The following is an 18,223-nucleotide window of genomic DNA, read 5'->3' as shown; positions in this document are numbered from 1 at the left end:
TGACATTCTTTGATCCAATTTCCCTTAAACTGGATAAGTACATTCGATTGAATCCATGGGAATGACAGCGGAATCTGGGCACGCTGGGTACATGAGACCAGGGAAACATTGAAATTGGTAGATTCTCAAGATACAGTTTAAAAGACAGGAATATTGTATTGACATTCTGAATTGCTCAATTAACAGAGAGAGAGCAATAACCCACCCATTTGTAAATGATTGATTGCGAAATTGTAAGGATAATAACAAGGAAGGGAATGCCAATACACATGTACCTCTGTCATAACATGGGAACGGGGCTCTTCATGTGCGATTTGTCATACTCAGGTTCTCTTGTTGAGCAGGAAGGAGGTATCATGTATTATCATCCACAGATAATACAACACCACACTATTGACATTTTCTCAGTTAATTTTTCATGTAATGTTGCAAATCTTTGCTCATGAAAACACTGTACCACCTGCATACATAACCTCTTTGTAAGAAGCCCACTGCTCCAAAGGTCACCATTTTGGAGGTATCGATTTTGAGCCAATCACAAGTCCACAGAACAAAACCACACTGCAGTGGAATGGAGCATTTTCCCCCTTGCCCGTTTTCTTTTCCTGGTGCCCCAGCATACCTTGGGCTGTGTAGACCAGCTCGCTGTAGATGCCCGCTGGGATGATTGGAGAAGGGAGGTCCTGAAGATAGGCTCTTAGGGTGTCGGCCAACACGCTGACCTCATACTGCTCCAGGTCCACCGATGATGGGTCTGCCAGAAATGACAGTGAATTCCACCTTCTGCAGGGCTCATTTTCACAGTACAACAGCTGCCTTTATCAAACAACTAGATCACTCTTAATCACATTATATTGTACTGTAATGGACTCTCAAAGCACTCCTCTTCACTGAGGATACTGTTCATGAACACAAACAGTATACATAATACTTCATGCAAAAAACTAAAATTGGTCAAATTAAAACATAAGTTGGATTCTGCCAAATGACGGGTGTTTATCCATCAAAGTGTTTTCAATATTTAAACATTCATAAACGACCATCTGGGTATTAATTTCATATAGCATGCCATAAAAATACAACATGAATGCATTCCACTGCAACAAATAATAATATTATTAGCGCAAGGGCAGCAGAACAGATAAAAATGTCCAAAAGCTCATTACTTCATTACCATAAGTACATTTGATTTCAATGTTAACATGAATAGAATCCATTCAAAATCCAGGGTCAATCAGTTCAAGGGAAAATGGAAACTATCTAGCAGATAGAGGACTTCCCACATATACAGTGTGGTATGCTTGTACGTAGTGTCTTAATTTACAGACACAACAGACAGGGTCAGGGCCAGCAGCTGATAGATAGGGAGAGCAACTGGAGGAGCTACAGCTCTACACACTTCAGAAGAGAGTGAGAGCAGTGACGCATCTGCCGTCTGACATCTTCGTTCTCCTGTTCCCACCTCTCTTCCTCCACCACCTTCTTCATCTCATCCTCCCTCCGCAATTGCTTGGCCCCTGCGCAACATTGTTAATGGCATTGATTCACTCCTGATTACTTGTCTAATAAACTTTCCAGTCATCAAGTGCCTCGGAAATCAAAAGCTCATTAAGCTCCCGTGCTGACCTTCTCCCTTTCCAATACAATTACTCTCCAGCCAAGGTGCCTGGCTCTGCCACTGCCTTACAATGAGCTGCCCAATCCGCTTCCTCCCAAGGTTCAATGGATCAGGGCAGACTGAGCCAGCTCTGACTGCACAGAGAGAACAGAGGAGACAGGAACTGGGCTGTGGCTTGCAGCACCATCTGGACTATTGATGTGACAGACTTTTCTAAGGTTTTAAGCAAATTCATGTGAACATTACCTTTGATGGCAATTATTACACCAGGATCTTTCCCACAGATTTGCCATGAGTTTTTATTTATTTATCTGACAACAGATAATTAAGCTTGCTGATGGTTTTGGGCAGGCTACGTCGAACATAGCATCCCAATACTGAGATGCCTCCTAATATTTGCTTGTTTCAAAAGCACACTCTTTGTGTCTGGTGGCCAATCACACTAAGTAGTTAAGGTAGCATTTGCACTGAGTCGTTAAAGAAATAATGAATGGGCTCAGAGGGACGGGTGAGGGACCAGGGCTGGGAACCTCAGGCAAAGTCATTATGGGATTCTTGTGGAGAGTGTGAAAAATAAATTAATCATCAGATCAATTCTCATTCAGACAGCCAGAAACCAAGCAGTCCATTGGTGGGATCTTGTGTCAAGTTTTATTGAAAATGGCTTCCCAAATGACCAACAGCTGTTTAATCACCCCAAGGCTGTTGGCCTCGCTCCTTCAATGGCCCCACCACCAGGCAGCCAATCAGAGAACAATCAGACTACAACTGACTGGAACCTGGGTCAAGTGTGACTGTTAGACAGTGACTGTGGTCTGAGCCATCTGACCATGTATATCAGGAATGCCAGGACCTCTAGAGGATGTCATGCTTACACATGACATTAAACCAATGAAAACTGTGCTCCAGTTACCTATTGCTGTCCTTTTCTATCTACTGGCTATGTCTTTGACACTCCGCCAAACCTACATGTACAGCTTTATGGACAACTTCTTGAGCTCTTCTCTCATATCTACTAAAATTTGCATCCATTAATGATTTTGCTGCAGACCACACTCTATCTGCAGTCATGCAAGAAACGACCCGCAGTATTGATCAGCCATTTCAATGCATTTTCAATCGCATTTTTGGCCCAGCTTCCCATGTGATCCATCCATATATATTCACGTACACACACACACACGTATATAGCCTTCCGCTCGTAGGCTTCCCCAAAGGATGCCCAGCTGCAACCTTTTATTTCTTGCCATTCAGTAATCAATCTCTCCTCCTGTCTGTTAAATCCATACCTCAGCAGAGTTTCTCTAGAGCTGTTTATCGATGCTTGTCTTTCACAACCTCTCTTCTTTTCTCATACTCCTCCGGCCCATCAATCAAGCTGGACTGGCCCCTCCCAGGGCTTTCATTCCATCCATTTACAGGCCTGTCATTGTAAATCCCTGTCAAATTCTGTGGCAATCTGTCTGCCCACAGCATTGATCCTTCTTTAGTTTATCTATTTATCTACATGGTAATCCAGCCATTTAAAACACAGTTGAGATGAGATGGACAGTCCCCTCCCATGGACTCCAGGTTCTGGAGGGTCTGTTTTGTTCCGTGTGATGGCTGCCCAGTGGCCTCCTTCACACAGGAAGGGTTTGCCAAGTTCAGAGAGGGCTTCTGAATATATTAGATGACACTTAAGTGACTCCAAAGATTTAATCAGCTAGTTTCATTAATGTTCAGATTATAGATCGTATTAGCTTTACATAAAAAGGGAAAGCAACTGTTGCACCAAATGAAGTAAAAATTCTAAAAGAATGGTGTTAGAAATGGTTATTTCATCATTGCTGTACATTTACCACACAACACCACCGTCCACAAAAAGCTTGCATGTCCATTTAAACTGCAATATCTTCTAAAAATGAACTTTGCAGGGCTCTCCGCTGTTTTGGAGATGTACATTATTCCCAACAGACTGTTGAGATGTTGAGTGAGGAGAAGCATTAGTATGAGCAGGGCCGGCCCGGTGGTGCCAGTGGGAATGTGTTAGTTCTCAGCGGGTCTCTAGCAGAGAGCTGTTCCGGACTGCCATGTTTAGTTTGGCTCTCGGTGGAGTCCCACCAACCCTGCTCCTCTGTCAGTCCTGGCAGGCTGCAGCCTTTGGCTCAAGTGCCAACTGCAAACCTAATGGCAGTCATCCCAGTTACAAACAGACAATAAAGATACAGAGATAAATCAGGCCAACTGAAAATGAGTAATTTTCTAGTGTGAGAGCACTGGTCTAATGGCAGTCTACCATCTGTGTTCATGCTACGTTCAGAGGTCATTAATCTCGTTTTATTTACACAAGGGGGAATCAGGCTGCCCCAGCAGCTCTTACATTTTGCACTCACATTTTTTTTCTTTCCATGCTTAAAGTGATATTTTCCAGTATCACTGGTACTGACATGCTTTGATAAGAGCAGGGCTGCTGGAGGAGGGGAGAGAAAGCAACTAGAAATTAGACCTGGCATAGTTTCAAAAAAAGGGACTATTGAAGAACAAAACAGCTCCAATAACTCCTTGGAAGGATACATCCCAGGCTACAACATGACAAACTAAAAAGAAAACATACTGTTGCCTTATCTTTCTTAAATAGGACGACTCTAATTACGTAGCTCAATCTTGGTTTAAATGAACCAAGAAGCAAACCAGCAGTAATCAGGATCTCATTAGAGCGCTCTTTTATACGTTGGGCCTCTGAATGATCCATCTCTTTCTCAGTGACCAACTCTCTCTTGGTTCTTTTGTGAACAGTTCAATTTTGTTCTGGCCCTTATTTCCTCTACTTGTATTCTTGCTAAGTGCTAATATGCACCTTCTGTCTATGTTGATCATATTTTGAAATTCTCATTGAAGGGTTAACTTGTTTTTATCCATATTATTACTATTATTATATTTTGTATTAAATATTACATAAAATTATGTATTCTGTCCTACTCAACATTGCTTGTCATTTTCCATTTGATAACATGTCACAGTACAATCCCTTGGCAGACATGTGATGTAAAGAAGTGCAGAACATCAGTGTAACTCAGGAATACAAAAATAAGAAATATCCAAGAAGGCACAGATGCCCATTTACAGTATAACTAATAAGTGCAATGCTAAAAAAAAACAAAAAAACAGCCATTTTTATTGTAAGGAAAGTACTGCAAGACAGATCATCTTAGAATTAGATTTAGCTGCGAATTAGCTGGGAAATAAGGAGTTTTAGTAAAGCACAGCTTAAGTCAATGATCTGAAATCCAGTTCGTAAGGTCAGCAAGGGTATCATCAGTATAGTAATGATAGGACAGGCTATAGGAGGAGAGGTCCAAGGTCTGAGCCCTGGGGGACACCTGTTAAAAGTTTTTGATGTCAAACTGCTTTAAACTGCCCCCCATGCAACATGGAAGGATAGACAGTCAAAGTATGAAGCAAAACAGTTGAGAGCTGTGCCCCACATGCACATGGTAGTCAGGGAACACAGCAGGAGTTGGTGATGAACAGTGTCAAATTCTGCAGAGAGGTTGATAAAGCGCCTAACAGACGGGAAGGAGGAAAGTCTTCGTTGTGTGGTCCGCTCTAAAGCTAGGCTGGTGAGGGTCAAATAGGTCATTCTGAAATAGTTGTTTGAATACAGCATGTTCAAGAGCCCCAGAGTGGCTCATTCAGTTAGGGCACCACGCTGTGGTTGGAAACAAATCCAGACCATGCCAAGTGCCAACTGTGGCCAGTAGCTCCATTGGGCAATGCAAAATTGATGATTGGATAGCTGGGAGTTGGTTCAGCTGGTTAGGTGTCAACATTTCATCTCTATGCTTGGCCGCGGGCTGCAGTGGGAAAAAACCAGGCTGGCAACATCATATACTTCAGAGGAGAACGCACAGGTCTATACTCAACAAATCGGCAATGGATCACACACAAACGCAGCTGCAGTTGCAAATAGCTAATTGGACATTCCAAATTATGGTGGGAGTTGGACATGTTCAGCCCTACATTGGGTGCAAATATTAAAAATATAACAGACATCATATTCAAGGGTTTTGGACATAAAAAGAAGAAGAGAGACGGGACAGTAGTTCTGGCTGGGTAACCATGTATGTCAGGTGTCAGTACAGTATATCACAGGCAAGGGCCTATCCTTAACTTCAACAGGCCTTGAACATAAAGAAAAAGGGAGTATGCAGCTGGATGGTGGGAAAATAAGTTTTACTTTTCTACCTAATGAGGTGCTTGTCCTTGGTACTGACAGACACGGTTGCACAGCCTCTCTGGGAGGGTATAAAGGATTGCTGTAAATAATGCTTTTTTATTGCGATGGTTACTTTGTTGGCAGGCATACACTTTCCACAGAAATAAAGAAACCTTATAATTGGATCAAGTGTGAAGTGTTTTCTTGACTGGATAGCCTCTCAATTTTTCCTTTTCAACCCAACACAACCAATAGAAAATGTGACTTTTGTCATATTTTTGCGTGATTATGAAGAACCTACTTTGACTTGTGTGTGCGCCTTTCCGTGAATGGCCAGTCCAGAACTGAGGTTTATATCTCTGAGGTTCCACTGTATTTGTTAGCTTAGTCAGTACACATACATGACAACTCTCCTTGAGTTTATTTCTTTTCACCAAAGTAAACTTAAATAATGCTGTATCCTTCTCAAGGGTATATTAGCCTTGTCCAGCCAAGGGCTATCTTTGAGTACACTGCCCCACCAGTAACCAACATTCCTGACCTCTGCTTTCTGTGGTCTCATTTCTGCTGTTTTGGAACTGTAGTCAAGACAAACCTATAAACATGGAATGAAGGAATGAAAATTGCCCCGTGAAGAATATTCTCACAATATAAACTACTGTATATTTTGTTCAGGAATGACAATCCTATATTCATGCAAAAATCTCAACCCTGTGACAATTACGGTACTATATAATCAAGATTCAAACAGGTGAATCGGATTTCTAGAAATAAACATTTTAGCAAATGACTGCATAATAATGCAGTATATGTATATCTGAAAACAGATATTCCATGGAATTCTAATGGATGGACAAACACAATTATAACCAATAGCTTGGGGTTATGTATGAATAGAATTCAAGAACATACTTAAGAATCTAAAGGTATTACATAGAGATCTGACACCACAACATTATGCTACTGTGTTTTTACTCTATGTGTCAGTCACTTCTTGACAAAAAAACAGTCATAAGACCAGTTTTCCCAATTTTTGAGTTCTTGAGTAACTAAGGCTTTAGTTTACCAGGAAATAGAATATATTGTTTTGATTAAAGCAAATACGCTATACGATCAAATGGATTCTTAGAAGTTATTTAATTACATGCATTCATAATGAAAAAATTGTTTTATTTCAAACGAATAGCTCAAGTCATAGAAAGAAGCACATTTCTATACTGATTTGTGTAATGTCGTTACTATAATTGAATCAAAATCAAAACAATCCCTCATTCTTGATGCTACTACATGAATCAACCCTTTGTTAAACTCTCTTCTTAGCATTACACACCAGGTAATGGATAAGCAACCTACCACATCACTGTTTATCACCTGCCACTGTACTTACTGCAATATAGTATTAACATAACATGGAACAACTGCTTATATTTATGAAAACTTCAATGGGAAGTCTTGTGCCACTAAAGCGGAACAGTCATACATGTAGAACACATTTGATTACCCTTATACCAATCAATCCATTACATTCATTAGACAAGACAAGTGAATCCCTGTTTCTCCACAGCAATAGCAACACACAAAGGACAACTACTGCATCTTATTCTATCATCGACCAATTGAATCCGTGGTGGCTTACTTGCCTACCAGCAAAATGTAAATGTAGTAACAGATCTATCGGCTTCCCAGGCTAAAATAATGCTGAATGTTGTGGGGAGTTGCTGTTCAGTGTTAACAAAGGCCTCCTTCTGGACAGCCTTGTTTCATGCTCCCTGTCATATGCATTTAGCACAGTACTCTGTGGCATACAAAGCCTGAAATGTGCAAGGTATCCATGAGGGATTCTCATTCTCACACTCATGATCATTCAGACTACTACCATAGGCTCTTCTACCCTCTGAAGTGTGGTTCTCTCGTGAATGTGGTTCTCTCGATGTCTATGTCACCTTTAGTTCTCTCACCGGAGGACACCAAGACATCTGTCTTAATTACACTGCTTAATATCGTGTCGATTTGGAATAACAGATTTACAGGTTTATTGTGGACTGTGTTCGGTCTCTGGCCAGTGAGAGAGTAGAGAGAGGGAGTTTGAGGGCTAACTGGGCACATAACTCACTACTAGGACTTGTCTACAGTATCTTTGTTGTAGTTGTTTTTATCAGTGGTGAAACCCTAGAGTGAGATTAACCTTCAGTTGTTGAGAAGAGAGCAATAAAATACAACTAGAGGGATTACAATGCAGCTGATTTGGCTCACACATCTAGCAATACAAAGGTAAGGCTAGCCTATTTGGTTTTATCATTTGTTCTGATGTGTTTTCATCCTATTTTTGTTATATTTTTCCAATACAAATTGTGCACCCTCTTGCATTGATTGCCTTTGTTTTGCAGTCTGCAATGGAGTGCCTTCTTTATGGAGAGCACTAAATTCTGAAAATGATTGTCAGGGTGGTCTAACTGTGCATCATATATACAGTCGATGTCTCCACAGAGAATGAAAACGGATCTCATTGCGTATGGTTGTTGATCGCAATGGCCGGTAGACATGACTCTACACAATCACTCTACTTAAATTGCTTTGCAGCGCAGATTGCAACACACTGTGATTGGCAGGTTCCACAGACAGCTCAGTGCATTAAATCCTTACTAACCACATCACCAGGGGCTCACATGACCACCCTGCCTGTCCCACTAATGCCTAAAACGCCAATTCCAAAAGTGAAGCACAAGCTGCCACACTGGGAGGCTGTCAGTTATACACACATGCAGTACTTCACCATAGACAATGTCAATAAAATGAAGCCACATCATCCAGGGACAGCTAGGCATGCACATAGCCATGCTTGTTAGTCTGCCCCAGGTTCAGACCTGTGTAGAATCAGCAAAGGCACTGTCTATATGTGGCATGACTCCAAATGTCCTTCTTACTCACGCACCCAAAAAGTCCAGGTAACTGTGAATATGGCCGTGTGCCATAGAAGCGCCAGATAACTGCGAACATGGTGGTGTGCGTTATGAGCATTATCCAGTGTTCAGTCTCACTGTTCCAGTAAAGCACTGCCCTTTTAGACAGGGGAGAAATTACAGCTTTAATTCCTGGTTGACCACAGGACCCCTCCCTCTGTGGGAGAGATGGGCAGTAGGCTCCACCCAGGTCAACTCTCTCACCCCTTGACCATGATGCTGTGGACTTCATTCACTCCGACCGGAACAAAAGTACACAGACAATAAAGATAAATAAAAACACAATAAAAAAGAAAGATCAGGGTCCGCCCGCTCTTGGGAATCTTCTGACATTTTGAGTGGTTTACAGAAATAGCATCCGCTAGTAAAACAGGGTGGGTTTTGAGATACTTGGGCACCCCGGTGTTTGTTTAAAGCGAGGGGAGAGTGTGACTGGACAAGGTTAGGGCACTGACTGTGAGGGATGAAGTGTTGAGGTTCTGTGTCAACACAGTTAAGGGTGAGGCCAGAGGACTGAGCGGCTGTATTGCCCTTGGGAGGCAATAAACAGGCCCTGGGCAGCACCATGGCCCTAAGTGATGATGTGTCGAAAGATAGGGGGGGCGGGGGGGGGTCCAGTTGGATCATTGCCAGGGTCCAGCTACACCTTTACCTGACAAGGCAGGGACTGAGCATGCTCACAAGTGTCCTTTCAGAAGTGCTATAATAGTGTTACAGGGATATTCAAACCTGCAGAAACACAGGGGACGCCAGGAAACTCAGCGATCAAACATTGGGGAAAAATAATTTCGAAAAATTATTCTTTATTTAGCTGACAATTTCACCCAAAGCGACTTACTGTTGATTAGTCTAAGCAGGGGACAAATGCCCTGGAGAAATGCCTTGCCCAAGGGCCCCACAGCTGTGCGGATCTTATCGTGGCAACACTGGGGCTTGAACCACCAATCTTCCAGGTCTCAGTCATGTACCTTAGCCACAAGGCTACAGGCTGCCTTAAAAATGGGGAAGGCTACATATTTGAATAATTTTAGTTTATCAATTGCACATAATGGTTTCTGTGTAGTGCGGGGGAGAGGATACAGAGTGACTGACAGGCAGGCCTGCACTGGGCTCTAGAACGCCGGCCGGAAGAAAATCACTCTGCTGAGGAATGACATCAGAGCATGAGTGGGGCTCCACAACTAAGGCAGCACAGAAACCCAGGGTAGTCATGGAGAGCTCAGGCCCAGCTAAACAGGAGAAACTGCAGCATATGGAAATAATGTGCTTGTAATGTGCAGGTGCTGCATGTCAATTACATAATTAAAGTGGTTTATATTAGGCGTTCCCAAACTGCGGGTCAAGAACTATGGTTGCTCAGTGAGAGGGGTCAGAGGAACAAAATGCCCATTTCAAAAACATGTGAAACTTCTTCCAGTGACATTTACTGTACACTAACCAAACTAAACACTGTATTTATAGATTTATATGTTGCGTATTTAAGGATGCAATTTAACATGGGATGGGTTTAAGAAAATATTTGTGTTGGTTGTGGGCTTGGGGAGGTTTTGAAAGCCCTGGGTTACAGCATGCCTTTCAGTTAGATGGTCCAGCCTGCTGTACGTATATTTCCCGCAGTGCATAAGCTCCATACAGTAACTGTGTAACACGGCATTGGTGCAGTCCAATCTCAAAGGACAGAGATAGTTTATTGCATAGCCTGTTGTGTGCTTCCTTTTGTGTGTGTGGGTAGAGACTGTGACTCAAAGAAATATGTCTGAAATATACACTAAAGGGAGACACTCAATACAATTGTAATACTGTACAGAACAAATACTATAGGCAAACACCGCCTTGCCAAGGCACAATTCTCAATGCATTGCCAAGGCACTATTCTCCTGTGACTTTACAGCAAGGCTTGGGGAACACAGAGCCTTCATGACAAACCTCTCTTGTCTGTTAATCATATGGCTTGCTGAATTACTGTAATAAAATAAAATAAACAATAAACAGCTCTGGCAGCGAAAGTGCTTTTCCCCCTAGCGGATTGTAAAATGTATAGCTCTAATAGGTTATTGACTGGTGCATGCATGATGACATCACCTGTAGCCAATCAGCAGCGATCTCTCACCGAGGATGAGAGAGGCATTTTTTTTCTTTTTTTCTTTTTGCTTAGCGCAGCACAATTGTCAACAAGGAAATGGGGAAAAGAAGTGCAGCTGAAGGGAAAGAGAAGGAGGCCTGGGAGGATAGAGAGACAGCGTGAAGTTCGAGGTTCTGGGTCTGTCCCACCTCTGATCTGTGCACAGGGCTGTCTCCCTATCACCACTGCTCTGACTCAGCATCTCTGTAACGGTATCCAAACATAGCCCCGTCACACAGGGCAAATCACTTGTCAGTGCGAGCAGTTGACACGGCACGTACAGTATGCAGTACGGCGACATGTTTCACGGTCATCACGCGCATGCCGTTACACACTTGTATAAATGTCATTAAAGAACAAGAAGGGGAACAGAATCGCTAGGCGTCCGTGACAAATGTTTAACTGTTTCTATAGCAACACACGTCATCCACAGATTGGCTGTCCACACGGCTGAGACCAGATCGCTCGCTCAGTGAGGTCATGTTTTCGCAGACTGTATATGGTCATGCAGAGGCACACGCCAACTTGGTGTGTCTGCATACATTAACTTACTATGTAGTGATGCAGGCGCATTTCAGCGACAGAAATATCTAATCGCATTACTATTTCCCCCCCATTTAAAAAACGAAGTTATATAATGAGTGGACCGCAGACCTAATGCAAAAAGGAAGGAAAGGGAACATAACTCCAGTTCAGCATTAGCTTAGGGTTACAGCCAAGAATTACTCCAAGAATCACAGTGGCAACCAAATTCCAAAGGGACAACAAGAACTGCTGTGGTTACTTAATAAAACGCACACATACAGTAGCATGCTACATGAAATGAAGTAGCTTTCCAGTCTATATGTTCCAGTTCAGTGGAGGTATACAATTATAAACACCGCTCCACACAGTCAGTCTCAGTGAGTATTTAGGATGTAGCCAAGGCAATCTCTCCTAATGAGTCTGCCATTTACTTATTTAAGAGTCTACATTGGCCACCTTGCAGGTCCCGGTGGAATGGACCAATCCAATTACTGTCCTCAGACAGTCCTCGTCCAAACGCAGAATTGGAAAGCGCTCCTTCAAAAAAACGAAAATAAAAAGGTGGTATACGTATGATCTGGCACAGGTGACTCATCGTTTTTTTCGCTTATGTCATATTCAACTTTATCAATAAAAGCCACTGTAAGCAACTTTAAGATCTTTAAACATATGTGAGAACACTTGTACATTTTGCATGTGTCTTTTGCACAAATTGGCTGAAGTCACAATAAGCACACTGTTTGGTCTGAGGCAGGACTGAGTGGTGTATAAAGCAGTGCATCCAAACCCTCTCCATGCTGTCTGTCACCCAAACACTGGCCCAGAGCACTCCCTTGTGGTGCGTATATGAACTTCATTAAGAACTTGAGGGACTCGTCCCTCCTCATTAATATCTTAATCATATCCAGTTTTGGCTCTTCAGCATTGGCTCAGATATGCTAATCTAAGTTTGTAAATGAGCCCTCATGAAAGAATCATTAATGTGCAAACTCATAAAAAAATTCCTCTACGTTTCTGCTGCAAAATCGCTCTTGTCATAACAGCGTCCCCAGGGATTTGGAGGGTTTAATGTTCTTGAGAAAGAACAATGTGTACGAGCACCCAGGGGTGCGTCTGTGTGTGGGGGGCCCGTTCTGGGGCCATCGCTGACCTGTGTCCAGAGCCTGTCGGAGCTCCAGGGGTCCAGAGACACCAGAGGCCATCCTGTAGAGACACTCGCTCTCCAGTCCTGCGGAGAACAGAGGAGAAACCATTAAAAGGGTTTAAAAAATAACCCCTCATTAATAGCCTGGCTATACATACCATGGAAATGCAAATGAAACATCACTGATCCTGATAGGGATTTTGTTTAAAGCTAGCACTTCATTCCCCTCTAATCCCTGTCTGAGGGACTTTATTACACATGTACTCTTCAGTGTGATCATCCAGGCAGGAAGGAGGCCCCTGGAGCACAGGGTAGAGGAGGTGGGGGGAGGTTCTGTGCCTTACCTTGCCTCTCCAACGCCTCAGTGAGCCTCTGAACGACTGTGGGGGCCAGGTCCGGAAGCGGCGGAGCCTCAGGGAAATCCACCTGCCCAGAGGAGCCTGACAGAGGAGAACACACCCGCATCAGGAACAACAACGGCCCTGATTAACCGCTGTGAACACACACACTGGGCACACAAACACACATGCACGCACACACACACTGGGCACGCAAACACACACACTCACACTCACACACGCAAACACAAACACAAACCAAACATAGCAGAATTCAGGCCCCCAAAATCCATTAGCAGGAACTTCACTTCTTGTTCCGGGGTACTTGAAGTGAATTTGTACTTCACCTCTGATATAATTTTGTTACCAATTCTGTAATTAACAACTACACGCAAATGGTATTCACAGACACCATTTTGTAGACTAGACACGCAACCAACACAACCATTGAGGTATCTGCAACAGGGGTGCGCCATAACTGTGCTCCATTAGCGGACCAAACGCTCAATAGAAACACATAAAACAGCAGCATGAGACGTCAACTGGAGAGAAAGAGCTGGCACTGAGGGGGACGAGACCAGCTGATCCTGGAAGACGAGTGAGCCCGCTCCCTGCGGCCCGGAGAGAAACAGTGTAAAGCGGGAGGATTTACTGCCGTATGGCTGAGCTCACTCCCGGCACTCCAGCTCCCTCCCGCCGCACCGTGGGACCGGCCGCGGAGGGAGGGGAGGTTAATCACCTGCACGCTCCGCCGTGACTGCCAGCGCTTGGCATCCGGAACTTTCTCCGGTGGCCTTTCCTGATCATTAACCGCCCCATTCTCCGTGCTTCCCGGCCCAATCTGACGGCAGCGGTTTGATTATAGTCTCTAAATGTGCGCGAGCTACGAGTTGCGTTAGCCCAACCTTGACACTACACCAAAAGTTCAGGGAATACATCTTGTAGAGTGGCGGGAGAAATGAGCGGAAAGACCTTGCCAGTGTCAGCCGAGCGGCCATTACCCGGTCACGGCGGGCACGTCTCGAGCTTCCCCACCCCAGACAGCCATTCATGCAGAAACCATCGCTCATGGCCGCCAGTACCGTCTCTGCTTTTATTAAGTAAATTGTGTTGATAATTTAGTAATAAATTGCGCTGGAAAAGGTTAAAAAAGGGGGGGAAACACAAATAAATCAACATTTGCACAATGGGAGAGCTGTTCGTTGAATGCCATCTGCATAGCTAATCCTTCCATTTACATGAAATTACCATTGAATAATTGTGGATTCTCCGGGGAGGAAATGCAGAGTACAACTGTCATGTTTCCACACATGCATAACAGGCCTGAACTCTGTGTCCCCGCTGTCCCTGTGTGTAATCTAGCAAGTCCCCTTCAGTGACAGGACTAATGAGAATCACGGTTCGCCATAGGCCACTGTCCAAACAATTCCACAGGAAATAGTTGATTGCACATACATACATGCATGCATATACATTACATACATATGTATATGTATATATTTGCGTAAAGCCAGAATGAAGAATGTCTTTCCAGGTACAGGGAGTATATTTTAAGGGATTTTTTTTCATTGGGAGATGAATATTTCCAAAAGTCATGAAAATGCTAATGCCACGGGAATAATAGCAGCGTTTCTGTGCTTCTTCTTTCTGACGTGTGTGAAGTGAAGAGTCAATTCATCTGCTTCATTGGGATATGGAGGCAGAGGATATCATTTACTTACAGAATAACAATGAGTGATACAACCTTGGATGTTTATATAATGAGGGCTGGGAGCAGTTGGGAACCAATCACAAGAAGGCTAAAATGGGTTTGAGAATACCAAACTTTAATGATTATTGTAGGCAGCGGTGTGACCGAAATTTTAAACTAGATATTAAAAAACCTTGTTGAGAACCGGGACACAACTACATCTATATCGAGAATGGCAGCTGTTCTTTGATGCAGGTAACACAAAGACGTAGACCCGCGACTACACGTGCGCTGGGAGCACATTGGTATTCAAACCACGCGCGGCTGGTTTAATTGCTCCACATCCTGTCTGCTCCTCCACACCGCCCTGGATGGCTTATGAATGTGCAAACAGCTGAGAAAGGGAAACTGAATTTTAATTCGCCGGCTCCCTTTGTTGTCCTCCTGATGGTGTGCTGCTGTCTTCCCCCGGCCGAGTGACATTAACGATGGCGCTACCGAGTGGCATTAAACACGCGCACTTCCCTGAGCCGAAACGAGCCTCCGTGGGTGCGTGGCCTCCGAGGACAGCACGCGGCGTGACAGCGTGAACTGTGGCGTGTTGAGGCGCGGACGGCTTGTACTGGGGGCCAGACGCATTTTCTGTGTCAATTGGAGAGATATTGCTCGTTTTATGTACAGTGCTTCGATTAGCGTCACTGTCACAAGCCATCACGGAGGCAATTTCTCACTTTGCGAGGCACTTGATCAACCAGGGTTAGAGAGGAACAAAGCGCTGGAGTGTGCCGAGGGTCATGTGACCAGCTACCCCCGTGTTGCATCACAATGAAATCGACTTAATCTCACACCCACAAAAGAAGGACATTTATGAAACAGGTGCATTAACACCCACACGGAAAAATGTGTATTTCACAGCCACATAACCAACACATATTGCTTTGTATGTATTCTCACATTTTACTACACATCTCATTTACTGTGTGCACAGAGGTCATCGGCTTGTCTCCAGAGAGGAGCTATTTGCAGTACTTTATGGAACCCTTTATCATAGTGAGAAAGCTCCCAAACAAAGAACCATTTCACCTGACATTAGGGTTCTTCTATGAAATCACAGGGTTCCATTTGGAACCATTTTAGAACCATAACTCTTTCTTACATGTTTTATAGCTTCAGCGTATTACAATAAAAAAAAGTGTAGGAAATGTGTTCTCCCCAAGTAAAGGCCCATCACTATGAACAAACGGACCCCTGAAGCTCAGCCTGGAAACACAGAGAGCGTGCTGCAGCTGCTGAGGACCAGAGTCCCACTGCTAATATCATTTGGTGCTCCAGTACCTGCTCACTTACGGTAAATAAAACACTCCATTCAGATGCGGCAGCTCCATTGTTATTGCATGCATGGGCGCACAGCGTCTGCTCCAGCACCCACACGGCTTGATGGGAATGCGGCGGCCCCCAAGATTTTATCCCTTTTCTATTAAGGAGACAGAAACCAATTTCTCAGGCTTTCATTCGGGCCTCCACGGGTCCTGGCAGCGGGGCAGGCTGTAACGAGGGGAAGCTCTCCCTGCCCTGGATGACAGATATTACTGAGAGGATCAGCGTTTTACTAGAAAGGCCTTTAGTTACAGGGGTCTGGAGCCGGCGCATCAGGAGCAACCCCGGCGGCTTGCATTACAAACACTTGCACAAATTCAAAGCTGCGGGTTTTTTTAAGACCATCTCTTTGGAAATTATTTATTGATTAGGGCTTCCTGAGGGCCGTGGCTTCATGAAGTGTGCTTTGAACCCTTTTAATTTTCCATGGGTTTGTTCAACTGTGCAAGTGAAAGGCAGGATCTGTGGTTGTGCATCTATCCATGGCACCTGGATGTATGTCTGCCTGAGCATAAAATGTCTGCTTACAATAGCATAATAATACAAATAAAACAACTACTTGCACATTACTTGCTAATTAATTCTAATTAAATTTAAAGTTTAATTACTATTTAAATACTGGCTACAGCATAATAATTCATCCTTCAATAAATATGAAAAGCAAATCAAAATGTTTTCCTCTCATTGCTGAAAAACTGTCCATATCCATACGCTGCTGAAAGCACAATTAAATTCAACAATGCTGTACTACTCCAGAGTCTCACCAGGGGGAGCCCTCAGTCTGGGCACACAATGCATATTTTGCAATAGATTTTCTGCACTGAACATAACAGTTGGATTTTTCATTGTTTGAAATTTCTGCGAAGAAAAGTGTTGGAACACAATCTTTCAGTTGGAAAGCCTTAATATTCAACAAACTTCTATAAGTACCCTGTAATAAAAACGTCCATGTGAACCCCTCCAAAACCATCTCTGGCCATATTCTTTAAACTCTCTCCCATTCACATAAACTCTCTCCCATTCAGTCTGATTTTGGGGCAACAGAGGGCTGGGTTGCGCAGTGGGATTGTCAGCAGGCCAGATGGAGGCATGGCAGACCGATCAGATGGAGCAGGAGTCTGGCTGTGAGAAGCCTGTGTGCGTGTGAGCGTCTGAGCAGACAAAGACAGGAGGAGTGCACGGGAGGCGGGCAGCGCAGACTAACGCGTGGTGATTGATGCTGCTGCGCTGTGTGTCCACAGGCAGGTACGGAGCACGGGCTGGTTACGCTCTGGCTCCTCCAACACAACAGGACCACGTTTCGTGGGGTTCATGGGTCAAAGGGCAAAACACCCCCCCCCCCCCCCCGGCCCCCCACCCAACTCCACTCATCCCCTCTGGGTGATTGGACCTCCCTGGAATACGATTCCCAGAAGGCAGTGAGGTGGGAGTGTGACACGGGAAACATCAAAGAAAGCTGTGACACGGGGTTCCGCTCCCTGCAGGGACGTGCCTCGGTCTTCCGGTCCAGCGCGGTGGAACAGGGGCACCTGTGTTACTGTGGACCGTGCGCCTACTTCAAACAGCTCCGTCCTCTGGGCTCACGCACCGAGCCGCTCGTGACTCCCCACAGAGAACTCAGGGCAGCCATCACGTCAGTGGAAGCTGTCTCCCTCACGCTGGGGGTTTCTGCTGTGTAGGTGTGTGGACACATGTGGGGGTTTGAAGCCAGCCTGAGCTATTTCTGTTTTACAGTGTGGAAGCGTCAAAATGGACAGGGAAGACTGAAGTGTCTCATCCAGGTGCTTCTCCCAGTGCCTGTTCTGCTCTAGGTGAATACAGTGGTAATGAGTCCACAGTGAATACAGCTCTCCTACACACTGAATACAGCACCCCTACACACTGAATACTGCTCCCCTACACACTGAATACAGCACCCCTACACACTGAATACAACTCCCCTACACACTGAATACAGCTCCCCTACACACTGAATACAGCTCTCCTACACACTGAATACAGCTCCCCTACACACTGAATACAGCTCCCCTACACACTGAATACAGCTCCCCTACACACTGAATACAGCTCCCCTACACACTGAATACTGCTCCCCTACACACTGAATACAGCACCCCTACACACTGAATACAGCTCCCCTACACACTGAATACAGCTCTCCTACACACTGAATACAGCTCCCCTACACACTGAATACAGCTCCCCTACACACTGAATACAGCTCTCCTACACACTGAATACAGCTCCCCTA

General features: G+C 44.4%; 1 protein-coding gene across 1 annotated transcript in view; it reads right to left on the bottom strand.

The window, feature by feature from the left end:
- pik3r3b (phosphoinositide-3-kinase, regulatory subunit 3b (gamma)) overlaps positions 1 to 18,223 on the bottom strand; it is a 135,646-nt gene that overhangs the window by 76,440 nt on the left and 40,983 nt on the right. Inside the window, exons 2-4 of the mRNA XM_061238019.1 lie at positions 12,912 to 13,007; positions 12,574 to 12,651; positions 623 to 754 (exon numbers count right to left, since the gene is read on the bottom strand). Of these exons, the coding sequence (XP_061094003.1) occupies positions 623 to 754; positions 12,574 to 12,625 (184 nt within the window). The 5' untranslated portion in view covers positions 12,626 to 12,651; positions 12,912 to 13,007. The remainder of the gene's footprint in view (positions 1 to 622; positions 755 to 12,573; positions 12,652 to 12,911; positions 13,008 to 18,223) is intronic.

Source organism: Conger conger, chromosome 4 (assembly GCF_963514075.1).
Source record: "Conger conger chromosome 4, fConCon1.1, whole genome shotgun sequence".
Lineage (NCBI taxonomy): Eukaryota > Metazoa > Chordata > Actinopteri > Anguilliformes > Congridae > Conger > Conger conger.
The sequence above is the reverse complement of the archived record's forward strand: the minus strand, read 5'-3'. Positions and strand labels throughout refer to the sequence as shown.